Source organism: Erinaceus europaeus, chromosome 13 (genome assembly GCF_950295315.1).
Source record: "Erinaceus europaeus chromosome 13, mEriEur2.1, whole genome shotgun sequence".
In the NCBI taxonomy this organism is placed as follows: domain Eukaryota; kingdom Metazoa; phylum Chordata; class Mammalia; order Eulipotyphla; family Erinaceidae; genus Erinaceus; species Erinaceus europaeus.
Genome location: NC_080174.1, coordinates 67,065,554 through 67,082,704, shown reverse-complemented (window position 1 = coordinate 67,082,704; position 17,151 = coordinate 67,065,554). Strand labels below are relative to the sequence as shown.

Here is a 17,151-nt window from a genome sequence, read left to right as displayed (position 1 = left end):
GGGGAGATGAGAAAAATTCTCCTCTGAGTTCTTTCTGATGACACCCCCTCACACTGTAAAGTCCCCCCTCAGCCCATTGCTCAGTCAGTGTCAGCCCTCTATTCTTGGGCACCTCAAATGCTTTTTCAGTCCACATAAGCTTCCCAGTCAGTAGCCTGTACGTACATGTCCTCAAAGCTTTGGGTCCATTACTCTTCATGCAGTGTGCTGTGTGGCCACCATCCTGGTCTTGCCTCATGACCCCAAATCCATCACACACACACACACCCCATTCCTTTCACCTTCTTTCTGGGGATCATCCAACTAGCCAGGTTACTTAAAAAACAACATACCTCTTAACAGGGTGAGGCTTAAGTGTCCCCCTGGAATTGTGACAAATGAATCATCAACAGAGAAAGAACTGCCCCCAGGACAAATGTCACAAATGTGACAAATGTCTGCTTGTCCACACTGGTGAGACCTGCACTCACTTCATCCTTAATGGAAATGAACCCAAGGCTAGCGTTACACTTTCACTGTGGAGATGAACAATTATTTTGGGCTCCAGTGCTGTAGCTGGCCTAGATGACAACCTGAAATTCAAGAGCTGCCTGATGCTCGTGTCCTTGGGTCACTGCAGACTGGGCTTTTCCATCTTCCTCTTTCTGCTCAATTCCTTTCTCACGCCCCCATCCCACCTACCCCTACACAAGCATCAGGAACATGGCGGCTTCTGGGGCAGATGTTACCACATCCATAATCTTTTCGACCTTAACCTCTAGGATTTCTGCAACTTTGCACACAGCAGGTTGAAACTCCAAGTGCTTTTCCTGAAGATGATGATTCCTGCATGATGGGCCTTCCACCCTTTCACCAAAGCAAACTCTGCATGATGGTGAGCTCCAACAGATAGGGCGCCCAGGAAACTCCCCCAGCTCCATGGTGGTGGTGCCGTATTTGTAGTATCTGATGGGTGTGTCTACTTTTTACACATGGTCTTGGTCAAAAGGCGAGAAGCAAAATGCCTATTTTCTGAACCATGGTCCCATACTCCATGGGGGTATAAAAGGTGGGTCTGGTTTCAGTTCACCTGCCAGTTAATGATTTAATGACCATTACTCCTCATACCCTGGCCAGAGAGAAACTCCCAGTGTAGTGGTCCGGGAGATGACACAGTGGGTAAAGCATTGGGCTCTTTTTTTTTTTTAATATTTTATTTATTTTATTTTTGAGAGAGACACAGAGAGAGAAAAACACCAGAGCACTGCTCAGCTCTGGTTTATGGTGGTGCAGGGGATTGAACCTGGGACTTTGGAGTCTCAGGCATGAGACTCTCTTTGCATAATCATTATGCTATCTCCCCCGCCCAGCATTGGACTTTTTTAAGCATGAGATCCTGGGGATTTGGGCAGTACAGCAGCAGGTTAATCACAGGTGGCTCAAAGTGCAATGACTGGCATAAAGATCCTGGTTCAAGCCCCTGGGGCTCCCCACATGCAGGGGAGTCACTTCACAAGCGGTGAAGCAGGTCTGCAGGTGTCTATCTTTCTCTCCCCCTCTCTGTCGTTCCCTCCTCTCTCCATTTCTCTCTGTCCTATCCAACAACGACGACATCAACAACAACAGCAATAATAACTACAACAACAATAAAAGAAAAGGGGTGACAAAAGAGAAAATAAATATATAAGTATTAAAAAAAACCCACCTCCCAGTGTAGATGACTGCTCCTGAGAATAGAAAGGTCACAACCTTCTTAGAGAGAAAAGAAATGGACCCACCACTCAGCAGCTCTGAGTTGGTTCTGCAGGACAGGAGGGAGTCAGGTGGGTGGGGCCTCTGATGCCCTTCTGTGTGCCCTCTCCAACAGCCCCACAGTGGGGAGGGATCAACCCCCCAAAAAAGAATAGTGGACAAAGGTGTGGGCTCCACGCCAAGGAGCAGCTGCAGCTGTGCATATGGCCCCAGGCTGGAGGAGTCCCCAGGAGAGCGTATGCTGAGCCCAAGTCTTACCATCCTCTGTTTCCACATAGAGGCGGAGTCCCAGGTCCTGATTACGGTTCAGCAACCATCGGTCACTGGCTGCTGTCACATCCAACACCAGCCAGCCCTCGTCCCCAGCTTGGAGCGTCTGAAGATCCAAAAACAACAAGTCAGACTCCCTGTGGACACGAAACAACAATTAACAGAGGGCAGAGGCCTGCACAGCTGCCTTTGTGTCCCTAGCACCCCCTGGGGGCCCTGCAGTGAGCCCATCCCCCAGCTCTGGGCCAGGCCTATGAGCCTCTCTGCATCATGCTCACTGCAGTATCCATGCTGCCGAAACAGCACTGCATCTTCGGTACAAAGTGTTGTTGTACCCACGTGCACACAGGGAAACTGAGGCTCAGGACCTCAATGCCCTCTCTGGCTCCACAGCCAGGACAGCAGGGTAGGGACTAGAAGCCAAGCCAGAGGATGGGCCTCCCTGCGGGTCTGGGGGCCAAGAGTCCCTCCTGCCCCAGGGGTGCTCCCGGGATACCCCTGTTCTCCAGGAAGTTGCTCCCAGGCTGGGCGATACAGTGCAGGCTGGCCCGGAAGCACGCTGGGGCCGCACCTGTTGGTGAGCTCCCTGACCACCTCGAACACGCTGATGTGGAGGGTCTGGTTGAGTGGGCAGCTGCTGGGCAGCTTGTAGATGCGGAACTGGGCAGCTGTGACTGCCTCCCCTGCCGGGATCTGGGTCAGGTCAAAGAGGAACTCCTTCCAGTGCGGCTCCGGGAGCCCCAGTGTGCAGTCACGCTCCACTGCAAGACAAAGCAGCCTGTCACTTGGCTGCAAGGTGGGCAGCAGAGGGACAGCCAAGGGGCTGCTCCCAGCTATGCCGCTTGGGGGAGCCAGGCCCTCGAGGCTGGCCCCCCACAAGGCTCCCACACAACACCTCACACCCAGGGCAGCTTCCATTCCTGGCCCTGCCTGTCCCACTCTGTCCTCCCAGCTCTGGGCCTCACAGAGGAGGCAGAGGCCGTGCCATTGCTCTGGGGAGACAGACAGAAAGGTGGGGTGGTGACTGGGAGACCCTGAGGGCATCTCAGCAGCATAGAGCTGGGACATGTGGGAGTGTGCGGGGACTCTGGATTGGAACTTGAAGGGTGACGGCCATGATGTCCAGGGAGAAGGTTGCTACAGAGGAGGGAACCTGGGTGAATAAAGACCTGGAGCTGAGAAGCAGGGGACACGGGTAGGGAGGCAACCACAGACCCCACATAGAGGAAGGGTGGGAGGAGGCTTCTGGAACAAGGTGGAGGAGGCAGAGGACCAGAGGGAGGCAGGGCTGGAACGAGACCAAGGCAGGAGTAATAGCTCCTGGGGGTTCTAGTCAGGTCCTAGCACAGACCAGGGTGGTGGGATCTAAACAGGCTTCCCAGAGGAGATGTCTGATCTGGTCCAGAAGGCTGGCATGGAGTCTGGGGGCAGAGGAGGGGCTGGAGGAGGCAGAAAGGAGGGAATCTATGCAGAGGTGGCCTTGTACACACAGGTATGGAAGTGCAGGGGCCGCCCCAGATTAACTGTAGGGGAATGGGGTGTGCTAAGTCCTGCAGGAACTCTGGCTGAACACTGTGGGGTCTGGTCAGTGGGGGCCTGTGTCAGGGCAGCGGGGGAGGGGTGTGGTTGAGGGTGTGGGAGAACAACGCCTGGAGGGGCAAGGAAGATACTGGCTGGCAAGGGTAACCAAGGGGCCACCTGGAGGCGGGGGGCTGGGCCTCGGATGCACAATAAACCCCATGCTTCCCTGATGCCCAGAAGTACCCAGGACAGTCTATTTAGGGCAGCTCACTCAGGCCTCCTGTCACTTTCAAACACTCAAAATCTGTGTTTCCGGAAAGCGGGGGTGGGAGCCGCCCAGAGCCTCCCCCAAAACCCAACACTGAGATTTTAATTACACGTCTGTGAGTCTTTTCAGAAATTCTCTCTCTGGCTGCTGGGCTCAGTGACCACAAGTCACGGAGCGGGTGGCAGAGCCGGATGTGGGAAGCACTTCCTGTTCCCTGGTGGGGACTGGCCTAGTGACAGACAGGCTGACAGCTGCGCTGGGTGCGGTCAGAGACAGGCAGGCCTGGGCAGGGGATGAGCTGTTTGTCCCCAGACCAGGGAGAAGAAAGGGAATGTCCACCATCCAGCAGGGGCCAGACACTCAGCAGCACCCACCTGGGGCTGGTTCAGGGCAGCGTGACGCAGGGTGAGGTCACTCTGCCAGGTGGTGATGCTCATCCTGAATGTCTACACCTGTGTCCCCTCTCCCTACAGTCTCTTCTCCTCCCTTCCTCCCTCTCTCTCTCTCTTTCTCTCACCCTTGATGGCAGTTGTTCCTGTGGATCCAGGGACCACACATGGCCACAGTCATGTGGAAGTGTAAGAAGTCCTGCTTGGGGCCAGCAGACAGCTCACCTGGTAGAGTGCATGCTCGAGGCCCTGGGTTGGGGTCCCAGCACCACATGGGAGCACTGTGAACAGTAATGGGGGCTTCAGGGATGGTCGAGTGGTGCTGTGTGTCTCTGCTACCTCTCTGTCTCTCCCTTTCCTCCCTGCCTCCCTCTCTCTATAAAAATAAGTTCAGGGTGATGGTATCATGCATGCTAGTTACCCAGGATCTGCAATAATAATAATAATAATAAAAAACTACATCCTGTGGTCTGGGAGATGGCACAGTGGATATGGCATTGGACTTTCAAGCATGAAAAGTTCTAGTTCTAAGTTCTATTCCCGGCAGCACATGTACCAGAGTGATAGCTGGTTCTTTCTCTTTCTCTTCTTTTCTTTCTCATTAATAAATAAAATCTTAAAAAAAAAAAAAAACCCAGGAGTCGGGCAATAAATAGTGCAACAGATTAAGCACACATGGTGCAAAGCACAAGGACCAGTATAAGGATCCCGGCTCAAGCCCACAGCTCCCCACCTGCAGGGAAGTCGCTTCACAAGCAGTGAAGGTCTGCAGGTGTCTATTTTTCTCTCCCCCTCTCTGTCTTCCCCTCCTTTCTCCATTTCTCTCTGCCCTATCCAACAGCAATGACAACAATAATAACTATAACAATAAAACAAAGGGGGTTGGGAGTCGGGCTGTAGTGCAGCGGGCTAAGCGCAGGTGGCGCAAAGCACAAAGACCGGCATAAGGATCCCGGTTCGAACCCTGGCTCCCCACCTGCAGGGGAGTCGCTTCACAGGCGGTGAAGCAGGTCTGCAGGTGTCTATCTTTCTCTCCTCCTCTCTGTCTTCCCCTCCTCTCTCCGTTTTCTCTCTGTCCAACAACAACAACAACAACAATAACTACAACAATAAAACAACAAGGGCAACAAAAGGGAAAAAATAAATAAAATAAATAAATAAAATTAAAAAATAAATAAAAAATAAAACAAGGGCAACAAAAGGGAATAATAATATGCCCATTTCTGCAGCACAGGATGGAACAGGTCTCTGTTGTTGACTGTCAGAGGTGTGATGATGGCTCAGAGAGTGAGAGATGGGGGTTACAGCCATTGCAGACCCCTCTCAAAGCATCTTATGTTATTTTTTTAATTTAGGATAGAGACAGAGAAATTGAAAGGGAAATTGAAAGGGAAATAAAGACAGAGAATGAGAGAGATACCTGCAATACTGTTTCACCACTTGTAAAACTTCTCCCCTGCAGGTGGGAGACAGGGGCTTGAACCTGGGTCCGTGAGTACTGCAATGAGTATGCTCAACCAGGTGTGCTACCATCCAGCCCCCACCTTTCAAAGCATCTTATCTACCGAAGGGACAAAACGAATAACAGATCTTTACAAGCCATACATCAGATAAAGGTATAATAACCAAAATATCTAAAGAGCTCACTAAACTCTGAGCACGGGCGTGCGTGTGCGCGCGCGCGCACACACACACACACACACACACACACACACACACACACACCACTACACCACTGACACATTAGGGGAGAGGACACGGACAGAATTTTTACCAAAGAAGATATCCAGATGGCCAACAGAATATGAAAAAATGCTCACAATCACTGATTATTAGAGATATGGAAATAAAGGCAACTATAAGACACCACCTTACACCTGTGAAGATGTCACATGTTAGGACAGGAACAACAAGTGCTGGTAAGGATGTGGGGGTAAAAAGAACCAATGTGGATTGGTCAAATCCTGGTGGAAGACAGTCTGGAGATTCCTCAGAACACTGAAAATGGTCCTACTCTGTGATTCAGCAATCTTTCTCCTGGGGTCTAATCAAATAACACAGGAACACATATCCAGACAGATTATGTTCACAGCAGCATAATATCTCAAGCTTGGAAACAACCCAGATACCCAAAGGCATGAGTGACTAGGAAAGTTGTGATGTATACACACAATGGAATACAACAGTTTTATATAAATATTTATACACCTTTCCCATATTTGGGAGCTACTCTCTTCCCTGATCCAGCTTTCTGGTCCTTCTGCCAGCCATGATATCACCTTCCCCAGACAATAATTAGGATCCACCTGCATATCAGATTTTAGGCTCAGGCAAAAACAAAACAAAAACAAAAACAACTAGGATAGCCACAGGCCCTCTGGAATATAACTAAAATATGCCTACTAGCTATCTACAAAATGGAGGGCCACTCAACTCTTCATCTGCACTATTCCAGCCTTTAGGTCCACGATAGGTCAACAATTTGCTTGGCTTTGTATGTTAACTCTCTTTTCAACCACCAGGTTCCAGATGCTAGCATGATACCGACCAGACTTCCCTAGACAGACAACCCTACCAGTGTGTCCTGGAGCTCTGATTCCCAGATCCCTTCCCCACTAGGGAAAGAGAAAGACAGACTGGGAGTATGGATTGACCTGTCAACGCCCATGTTCAGCGGGGAAGCAATTACAGAAGCCAGACCTTCCACCTTCTGAATCTCACAATGACCTTGGGTCCATACTCCCAGAGGGATAAAGAATAGGAAAGCTATCAGGGGAGGGGATGGGATACAGAGTTCTGGTGGTGGGAACTGTGTGAAGTTGTACCCCTCTTATCCTATGGTTTAGTCAGTGTTTCCATTTTATAAAAAAAGAAAAAAATGATAAATCTCCTTTGCCTCATCTTAGATGGACTTAAAGGTATGAATCTTGTTAAGTGGCATAAGCCAGAAGAAAAAGATGGACTAACCTTACTCATACGTGAAAACTGGGGAGGAAAAGAAAAGTAAGGGAAAACACAAGGTGAAACCTGAACTGGGTGTAGTGTATTGCAGCAGTGCGAAGAATTCTGGGGAAAGGGGTGGTGGGGAGAGGACACTGTGCTGATGGTGGGAAAAGATCTGGATGGGTGTGTGTGCAGAAACCTACTGCGAAGAGACAAGAGGTTGTAATTCTGTGTCACCAACTGCCCTGTAAATCATTATTTCCCCAATAAAATGATTTGAAAAAGAAAATAATTCAGCTGGTAGAGTGAAAAGTCTGCACACCTAAGCTTCCAGGTTTGATCCCTGGCACTGTATATGCATAGTAGTACACTGATGACTCGCTTTATCTGTCATTTATGAAAATGATTAATTTTTTTATTTATAATTTGATAGGACAGTGAGAATTGGGAGGGTAGGAGGAGACAGAAAGGGAGAGAGAAAGAGAGACACCTGCAGACCTGCTTCACCACTTGTGAAGCTTCCACCCTGCAGGCAGAAATTGGGGTCTTAAACCCTGGTCCTTATAACAGGTGCACTCAACCAGATGCACCACTACCTAGCCCCAGAAAAATCTCTCTAAAAATAAAAATTAGAAAAACAAAGAAGCAATTGCCCACAATATTCAAATCCTGAACCAGCTCCTGTCTGGAGATACAGAAAATGAAGTTATTTTCTGAATTGTCCTGGTGTGACTTCCCGAACAATGAACAATTATGATTCACCAACCTCTGCTAATGAGATTCTAGTTCTCCAGCTCCTGTAAAACAACCTCCAGGTCCCATATTTTCAAGACAGGTCTGATATGGGAGAAGGAGGTCTCCACAGGCCCTACTATCACCATCCACTTTCTATCCATGCAGGTGTGAAGCCCTGCACCCACTACTCAGTTTAGATCTCCACACCAGCCCTAAGCAAAGAAAGGCTTCAGCTCTTTTTTGTGCCCTGGGCAAGTTACAGTCATCCACATTATCCAAATCTATTATGATTTTGATGAAAGCATAAGATTTCAAATGCCACCTCTTCCTCCAGCCCTGATCAGCTGTTCAGAAACCAGAATCTTCTGATGGATACTTCCTGCCCTCAGACCTTGCTTGGTCCTATTCGGCCTATGTGGGGACGAAGCTGGCCCATCTGGGGGCTTTCTGGGACAGATGGCTACCAACACCCAGAGATTCCTGGAAATGGCTCTCTCCCTGCTGTCCCCATCCCATCATGGCTAAGGCCACTAGCCTCTCAGTCCAGCTGTGGATGCTCCTGTCCTCTGTTTTTTTTTTCCCAGAGTGGCCTGTCATTCTCCCCTGTCCCCTTTCAGGTCCCTAGTTTGTCTGCTCCTCTGGACAGTTTGAGGGCAGGTTAGAGCAGTGTGGGGTGGCGACAGTGGCTCCCCATATTCCCGTGTTCTGGGGTCCCATAGACAGAGGGCCTGGCCCATTCTTCCCAGGCTCCTGGTCCCTAGGACAGCAGCTCACCATGCAGTCACTGGGGTGGGGCCTTGCTGCTGCTCTGGGAGTAGCTTCTGTGTGCAGTGTGCCCATCAGGAGCCACCTAGCTTCACCGCCGTGGGGCCTCCTCACACACCCAGCCCCAGAGCGAGCAGGGCAGGTGCCCCTGGGCCCCAAGGGAGGATGGACCGGGCCTGTCTGGCTAGTTGTGCAGGTGACAAAGGCTGAGGGCTCACATCAGGCCTCCCACAGGATCTATCTCCATGGCCTGTGCAGGCCCACAGGGAGCTGCAGCACTGCCCACCTGGTCACCCTGCACCCGGAAGTGCCCTCTCCCACCCAGAAATCTCAGAGATGCCAAGAGGCCCACAGCTTCATTCGGAAGTATTTTTAGTCAGTTCTCATTACGGACTTTTTTTGAACACTGTTTCCATAAATGGCTCTGCTCTTATAATTACTGTTCAGGCCCCAGACGGCTGCAGACACCAAATTAAAAGAGAACCCCACACTCCACCACATCAAGCCCACCAACACCAAAAATAGACCCAAGGAGATGTGAGCAGGCAAATTGCAATTCCTCTAGCGAGCTTGGGAACGTCCAGAAGGATGTGGTCAGGTGACACATCCCTTTCTCCTGAGGGTGGTGGGTCCCCGTAAGAGGGGGGCTGAGTGCATCTTCCTGTCCTGAGCCTCACCTGGAGGGGCCCCACCAAGGGGCAGGAGTTGGGCATCGTCAAAGCTGGAACAGCCTTTTTGGAAATTGGGCCCAGAAAGACAGATTTTGCAGGAGTCATGTGTCAGATATGGCGTCTCCCTGTGACATTCACACTGGGAGCCCATGAGAAAGAGTGGCCTTAGAGTCCCCTGGGTCACGATTCTGGGGAAAGGGTTCTACAAGGATTTTCTGTCACCGGGTGCCACCAAAGCACCTGTTGAAGCCACCTCCCTTCAGATTGGGTCTGTGGGACTCAGGTTTAGGCCGTGCCCACTGGGCCCCCCAAGGATGGTGAGGGTGGCCTGTCTGTCCACTGCCAGGCCCAACCCCTTCACCTGACTTTCCGTGCTCCCTGCCTCCTGCTGCTCTCCTGCTCCCTTCTACTTTGCGGTTCACTGATGACGCCCTGCCGTGAAGGGCCTGGGGGCACCATGGGGTGAAGACTCAGGCTTTGTCCCTGCTGTCAGGTTGTTCATGGTTTCTGGGATGGAGAGGGGGCAAAGGAGAAACCAGGCATGGCTGTGAATCACAGACAGACAGACAGGCAGCAGCAACTAGAATCATGTGAGAAAAACACACAGTGAAGGACGAAGACTCTAGTCATGGAAGGAGCCTGTCTTAGGGAGAAGTGGGGAATGGGAGAATTCAGATTCATGAAAACCCCTGTCCACCACTTTGTAAAAGCAGGATGACGGTGAGAATATTCTGTGTAAGAAGACAGAACATGAACAAAGGCATGGAAGTGCATACAGTCTCTCAGCTCCTGTTTATTCAGTTCCTCCAATGAGGCAGGTATCCAGTTGAACATTTCACTAATGGGAGATAGACCTACTCACTTTCCTTTATTTTTATTTTATTTGATTAATTAATTTATTTGCCTTTAGGGTTATTGCTGGGGCTCAGTGACTGCACTACGAATCCACTGCTCCTGGAGGCTATGTTTTCCCTTTTTGTTGCCCTTGTTGCTTATCGTTATTGTTGTTATTGTTGCTGTCAGATAGGACAGAGAGAACTCAAAAGAGACCGAGAGGGGGAGAGAAAGATAGACACCTACAGACCTGCTTCACTGCCTGTGAAGCAACGCCCCTGCAGGTGGGGAGCCGGGGACTCAAACCGGGATCCCTATGCCAGTCAGTGCACTTTGTGCCATGTGCACTTAACCCACTGCGCTACCGCCCAGCCCCCACTTTCCTTCTTTTAAGATAAGAGGCAGAGAGGTAGAGACAGAGTGAAAGAGACCACAGCACTAAAGCTTCCTTCAATACAATGGGGGGGTCAGTCTTGAACCTGGGTCATGTACATGGCAAAGCGGCACACTGTCCAAGAAAACTATTTCATTATCTTTCATGGTGTATTAAAGGTGAAGAAATGAAGTTCCTAGACTTATATTTCACTTTTCTGTGTGTGAGTGTGTGGAACTGGTGCTTGGTGTTTATGTGATTTTACCATTTCTGGATCACTTCTTCATTTAGAAAGAGACAGTGAGGGAGGAGACTCGCTTTACCATCAGAGCTTCCCCTAGTACTGTGGCACTCCTATGTGGTGTCAGGGCTCGAATCTGGGCTGCATGCAAGGCAAGCAACCTACCAAATAAGTTATCTCTTTAGCTCCCAGCTCACTTAAAATGCTTTTACTGGGGGACAGACGGTGTCACACCGGGTTAAGTGCACATGGTGCAAGTGCAAGGACCAGCATAAGGATCCCGGTTCAAGTCCCAGCTCTCCAACTGCAGGGGAGTCACTTCACAAGTGGTGAAGCAGGTCTGCAGGTGTCTTTCTTTCTCTCCCCTTCTCTATCTTCCCCTTCTCTCTCATTTTCTCTCTGTCCTATCCAACAACAATAACAAAATGGAAAAAAATGCCAGGAACAATGGATTTGTTGTGCAGGCTCTGAGCCCCAATAGTAACCCTGGAGGGGAAAAAAAGTTTTTTTTATCAAATAATGCTGGAGTGAGGGTCAGGACTAGAACATCACTCTGGCACATGTGACATTAAGGATTACACTCAGGACCTCATACCTGAGAGTTCAACACTATCTACTGAGTTGCCATGGGGTATGCCTTAGCTCACTCATAAAGAAAACTGAATAATTGCGTACTGTTCAATGTGGATTTTCAGAATTAAAATGCAGGTTGATTATATCCACAGAAGAATCACTGAGAGAGGGGGTTGAGTGGTAGCATAGCGGGTTAAGTGCACATGGCACAAAGTGCAAGGACCGACATAAGGATCCCAGTTCGAGTCCCCAGCTCCCCATCTGCAAGGTATCGCTTTGCAAGTGGTGAAGCAGGTCTGCAGGTGTGGGGAGACAGACAGGGAGAGACACCGGCATCCCTGCTTCACCATTTGCAAAGCTTTCCCCCCTGCAAATGGGGACTGGGGGCTTGAACCCAAGTCCTTATGCATTGTAATGTGCACTCAACCAGCTGTGCCACCACCCAGCCCCTTATTATATATATTTATTGGCGCACTAGATCAGCTCTGGCTTATGGTGGTGCTGGGGGCTGAACCTAGGACCTTTGGTGTCTCAGGCATGAAAGTCTTTTGCATAAGCATTAAGCTATCTCCCCAGGCCACAGTATCATCTATGGAAAGAGCAGAGGCTGCGCAAGGCTGAGAGAAGAGCTGCTGTGCAGCCTTGACAGGTATGTGACAGGTATGGAGGCTGTGGCATGAGGGTTCACTGTCTGCCACCTCCCACTCTCCCAGAAGAGCCCTAGGGTGGTGCTGTAACTGCATTTTACAGAGGAGGGAACTGAGAATGGTAGATTGAAAGCTCGCTCACACTCAGAGGAGGTGGCCATCCAGTCGCAAATCCTGCCCATCACAGGTTAGAGTCCTCCTCCCAGTCCTATTCCTGTCATTGTTCAGCCCTTTCCTAGTTGGCAAGGCTTGACCACTAGACAGTCACTTTTATGACTTTTGTTTATTATTTATCTCTCCCATTACGTCAGCTCATGAGGAATGGACTTTGCTTCAATGACTGTCATTTCTGAGTAACTAATATTGTGCCCAGTACAGAGAGATACAACATAACTCCCTGGTGAGTGAACTGACGAACCTATGAGAGAAGGACTTACTAGAAGAGCAAAGAAAGGAGCCCTCAGGCTCACACAGGTTAAGTGTTACCCCTTCAAGGTCTGAACATTGAGCAGGATGGGGGCCAGCTCCCTTTTTCCCACTCACTCCCGCCTCTCCCAAATCTAAGAGACTTGGTTCACCACCCCTAGTCTTGTCACTTGAAACATGGGATGGCGTAGTATAGTTCAAGGAAGGGGCAGGAAGCAAGTGAAGACAGTCCTGCTCTATTCCTTCTGTCCGCAGTTTGTGCCTCAGTTTCTCTTTCTGGAGCCTGGGCATGGTTACTCAGCTGACAATGGTGGAAAAGGATTCATGCAGAACAGCCCTCCCCACCTCCCTTCCTATATGTAGAGGAGTTGGGCTAAACTGAGCTGCTGGGGACCCAGCCAACCACACTGCACTGGGCCGAGAGGGTGAATGGCGCTGTGAGAAGGAGCCTTACACAGAGTCACAGAGCCAGGACAGGAAGGTGCCTGGTTTCTCTGACACCATCACCATAGAGTGGATAAGGAAGCAGATGCCCAAGGAAGGGCATGGTCTGGGGCATGCTGGGGCATGCATGAGTCAAGACTGTGGGCCTGAGAGTTGGGCGGTAGTGCAGTGGGTTAAGTGCATGTGGCACAAAGTGCAAGGACTGGCGTAAGGATCCCAATTAGAGCCCTGGCTCCCCACCTGCAGGGGAGTTGCTTCACAGGCGGTGAAGCAGGTCTGCAGGTGTCTTTCTCTCCCCCTCTCTGTCTTCCCCTCCTCTCTCCATTTCTGTCCAATGACAACATCAATAACAACTACAATATACAAGAAGGGCAACAAAAGGGAATAAATAAATAAATAAAAATTTTAAAAAAGAGTGTGGGCCTTATCTCCCAGCTTTGGATCCACCTCTCCTGAGCACAGGAGCAATGCTGTAGTGTCTCTCCCTCCCTCTTTAGCTTATTTTTTTCATATCAGAACTGATGGATGGAATATTGTATGTCCAAGACTCGGAAACACACACACACACACATACACACATGGGAGACTTAAGCTTGTGATTTGTCTCTCCCATCAGAAAGTCAGCTATATAAAGAAGGGACTTTGTTTCATTTACTGGCATTTCTCAGTAGCCAATAAATGTTCCTGGTGCAGAGCAGGCGCTACACAACTCTTTGTTCAGTGAAAATGGACGTAGGAGTGTTTCCTACCAGAGAACCAGAAAAGAGATTCTGAGGCTAAAGGATACAGTGTCACTCCTTCAAGGTCCCAGGGCTGAGCAGGTCGGGGCCAGGCCCCTCATTTCCACTCAGTCCTGCCTCTTCCAAATCTAATAGCTTTGGTCCAACCCTCCCATTTCTCCACCTGCAGCCCTCCCCTCCCACTCCCTTCCCCCCGCAGCTGGATGAGGAAACAGAGGCTCAGGGAAGGGGGCAGACGTAGCTTGGGCCATGCAGCAATCAGTGGCAGCCCAAGCGGTACAAGGCCCTGGGTCTGGTCTCCCAGCTCAGGACTCTCCTCTCCTTCAGCACAGGTGACACCAAGGCCAGGCTCCCTCGGATCTTCCCCCCATCCCAGAGTAAGAGACGCCCACCCCCTCCACCACCACTTTGTCCGGGGCCAGGGGAGCCAAGAGTCCACCAGGCAGAGCGACCCGCAGACCTGGCCTCCCACACTGACATGGGATCTCAGGACAGGGCCCTCCTCAATCGCTATCCAACAGGCCATGGCCGGTGCGCCGCTATGTTCCATCGCTGGGGAACCAGAGACGACCCGAACTGTCCCTGCGGCTACAGACAGACTATGACCCACATAGTCAACGACTGCCACCTCTCCAGATTCAAAGGAGGTCTCGAAACTTTACATCAGGCTCAACCTGATGCTGTTGACTGGCTACGGAAGAAGGGCAAACGCACGAAGGAGTACAGGGCTTCCAGAGCACGTGCCCAGACAGGAACAAGGGGGGGGGGCCATGGCGGCAGTGGCCGCAGGCCCTCGACCTCTGGGTCCCACCGGAGTCCCTGGCGCTCAGGGGCCCGGCTGACAGCAGGGCCGCTTCTCGGGAGCCAGGTGAGGATAGAGGTGAAGCCGGAGGAGACCGAGCCGCGCGTGGGCTCTGCCCGCAGTCCCTCTGCGGTTCGATCGCAGGGCTCGGAGCCTGGGTCTCAGACGAGGCGGGCGCCGGGGAGGTGTCGGTCCGCACACGGCCCAGGTGCTCATCCCTGAAATGCCCCTGCAGTCAGGGCACCGGGCAAGGGCGGCCCTCCGACAGCCGGCCCGGCCGCCCACAGCCCGGGCTCCTCTGAACAAAGACGCGCTTGTGAGCCCCGCTGCGTCAGCGGCCTCAGGTCTCAACGAAGCAGCGGAGGCGGCGGCGGCGGCGTGGGAAGAAGCCGAGCCTGGAGCGCACAGCCTGGATGAGGCCGTGCAGGTGCTGTGTGACCCCGGGCTGCTGTGAAACCTCTCCGAGCCCACGAAAGGCAGCTGGGGGGAGTCGGGCGGTAGCGCGGCGGGTTAAATGCACGTGACGTAAAGCGCCAGGACCGGCATAAGGATCCCGGTTTGAGCCCCCGGCTCCCCACCTGCAGGGGGTCGCTTCACAAGCGGTGAAGCAGGTCTGCAGGTGTCTATCTTTCTCTCCCCTCTGTCTTCTTCTCTTCTCTCCACTTCTCTGTCCTATCCAACTACGACGACATCAACAACAACAATAACTACAATAACAATAAAAAAGACAAGGGCAACAAAAGGGAAATAAAAAAGAAGTAAATAAAAAGAAAAAAGGCGGCTGGTGAAACAGCTGACAGGCTACCCTGTGGCTGCAGTGAGGACTTGGGGACTTCAAAGCCCAGTTTTTATGCTGAAAGTAGGTGGAACCGCGTTCTGGCTGACGTTTAAAATCTGCCTCTGATCTTCGCGTGCAAGAGGCTGTGGGGACGCTCGGGTCGCGCCACACCCGGCCCGGGGCAGCGGGGGCGGGTCAGCAGGGCCCTCGCCAGGTCCAGCCTGCAAGAGGGGCGCCGACTTCCCGAGACGCGCCCAGCCCCGGAACCCCGACTACGGGGAGAGATGGAGCCCAGAGCCGGAGGGACGCCGGCCGGGATCACGAGCAGAGGCCGCAGCTGCCGCCAGGGGGAGCCCCGGGGCCGGGGCGCAGGACGCGCACGGGGGCCTCGCCCCCCAGAGCGCCGCTCGGACGTCTTGGGGAGCCCGCGGCGGCTCTCGTCGGGGCTGAGCCCCGGTCGGGGTCCCCCACTGAGCCGCAGCCCCGGGCCCGTGGGGGCGCAGCGCCCGGCTGCGGGCTGGGGGTCAGAGGCCTGGGCGCCCCCGGCCCCCGCGAGTCGCCCGGGAGCCGCACGGGCGCGGGGACACGGCCGGGCCCCCGGGCTGAGGGCCGAGAACGGGCGTCCCGACGCGGCTCTGCCCGGTGCCCGCCGTCCTCGCGGAGGCGGCCGCGTCGTGTAGTCACCGGCGGCGGAGCTGAGCGGCCGCGGCTGAGGGCGGGTGGCCGCGGGTCCCCGCCCCGCCCCGCCACATCCTCGCGCGCTAAGCGGCGGCTCCGGGTCCGAGTCCCGCTCGGGGCCCCCCGCCCCCGCCGACAGGAGTCCGAGAGGCTTCTGGAAAATGGCTCCAGAAGGGGGGTCGGAGGGGCATCCTCAGCCGGGACCCGCCCCCGGTCTCCTCAGGCTCCTCGGGCCGCCGCCTCCCCGCCCCACCGCCCGCAGGCCCCGACGGGGCGGGACTCGCCGGGGTCGGTCCGCGCCCCGCGCCCGCTCACCCATGTTGACGAAGCTCATGACCAGGTCGGCGCGGCCCAGGCGCCGCTCGCGGGCCGCGTCGTCGTCGTCGTCGCCGGCCATGGCGTGGTAGAGGTCCAGCATGAAGAGCGGCGCGGACGCGGGCAGCCGGGCGGCGGCGGGGGGCGCGCGGGGCCGGGGCCGGGGCCGGCCGGGCAGCCCGAGCACCGCCAGGATCTCGCGCTGCACGTCGCGCCGCTCGCGGGCGCCCAGGCGGCGGGGCGGGAGGCCGGGCGGGGGGCGCGGGCCGGGGCCGCCGGCGCTCAGTGCGCACAGCGCCAGGCCCAGCAGCCACAGCGGCCCGGGACGCGCGGGCATGGCGGCGGGGGGCGCTCACCCCAAAGCCGCCCGGCCGCCCGGTCGCCCCGACGGCGGAGGGCAGGAGCCCCGGAGCGACCCCCGCGCGGAAACCCCTGGGGCGGGGGCTGCACCGGGGCCGTCGGCGATCCCGTCGGTGGCTGCCGCGCCCGCGGTCCCGTGCAGCGGGGGTGGCGGGCGGGCTGCGGGCGGCGCTGGGCGCTGGGGGAGTCGCAGCCGCAAGTCTCCCGAGCGCTAGCCGCCGTCCAGGCCGCTCTGTCGGGCCGCCTCCGCCTGGCCCCGCCCCCTCCTGGCCGGCCAATGGGGCTAGGGGGCGGGGCCGTGGCGGGGGCGGGGCGGGGCGGGGCGGGGGTTTCTGGGCTTCAAACTTCTGCTTGAGACCCGCTGGTGGGCGGCGGGCTGGTCAGATCAGTTTTCCGTCGGGGTCGTCAGGGTCATTTTGGGCTCGTGTTGGACTAGGCGTGGGGTCTGATAGCAGCACCCTCAGAGGAACGCTGTGGCTGCTGGGCCTGGCGCTGTGCGCGCTGAGCGGCGGCGGCCCCGGCCCGAGACGCGCGTCCTTGAGCATCCGCAGCGCGGGTCCTGCACCGCGTCCAGAGAACAAGAGACGGTGCCGCCGTGCTAGAAGCGTTGTCCCAAGACCCCAAGTGCGACCCCAGCTGTGTCCGAA

The 17,151-nt window shown here is 54.2% G+C and overlaps 1 protein-coding gene across 2 annotated transcripts in view; it reads right to left on the bottom strand.

The window, feature by feature from the left end:
* The window catches only part of LOC103117102 (bone morphogenetic protein 8A-like), a 32,990-nt gene extending 16,267 nt beyond the window's left edge, over positions 1–16,723 (bottom strand). For both annotated transcript variants that reach the window (XR_009553867.1, XM_060206162.1), the window contains exons 1-3: positions 16,145–16,723; positions 2,573–2,762; positions 1,990–2,138 (exon numbers count right to left, since the gene is read on the bottom strand). Coding sequence is in view for 1 of the 2 variants with exons in the window: in XM_060206162.1 (XP_060062145.1) it covers positions 1,990–2,138; positions 2,573–2,762; positions 16,145–16,481 (676 nt within the window). In the remaining variant the exon portion in view is untranslated. The remainder of the gene's footprint in view (positions 1–1,989; positions 2,139–2,572; positions 2,763–16,144) is intronic.
* Positions 16,724–17,151: the final 428 nt, after the last annotated feature.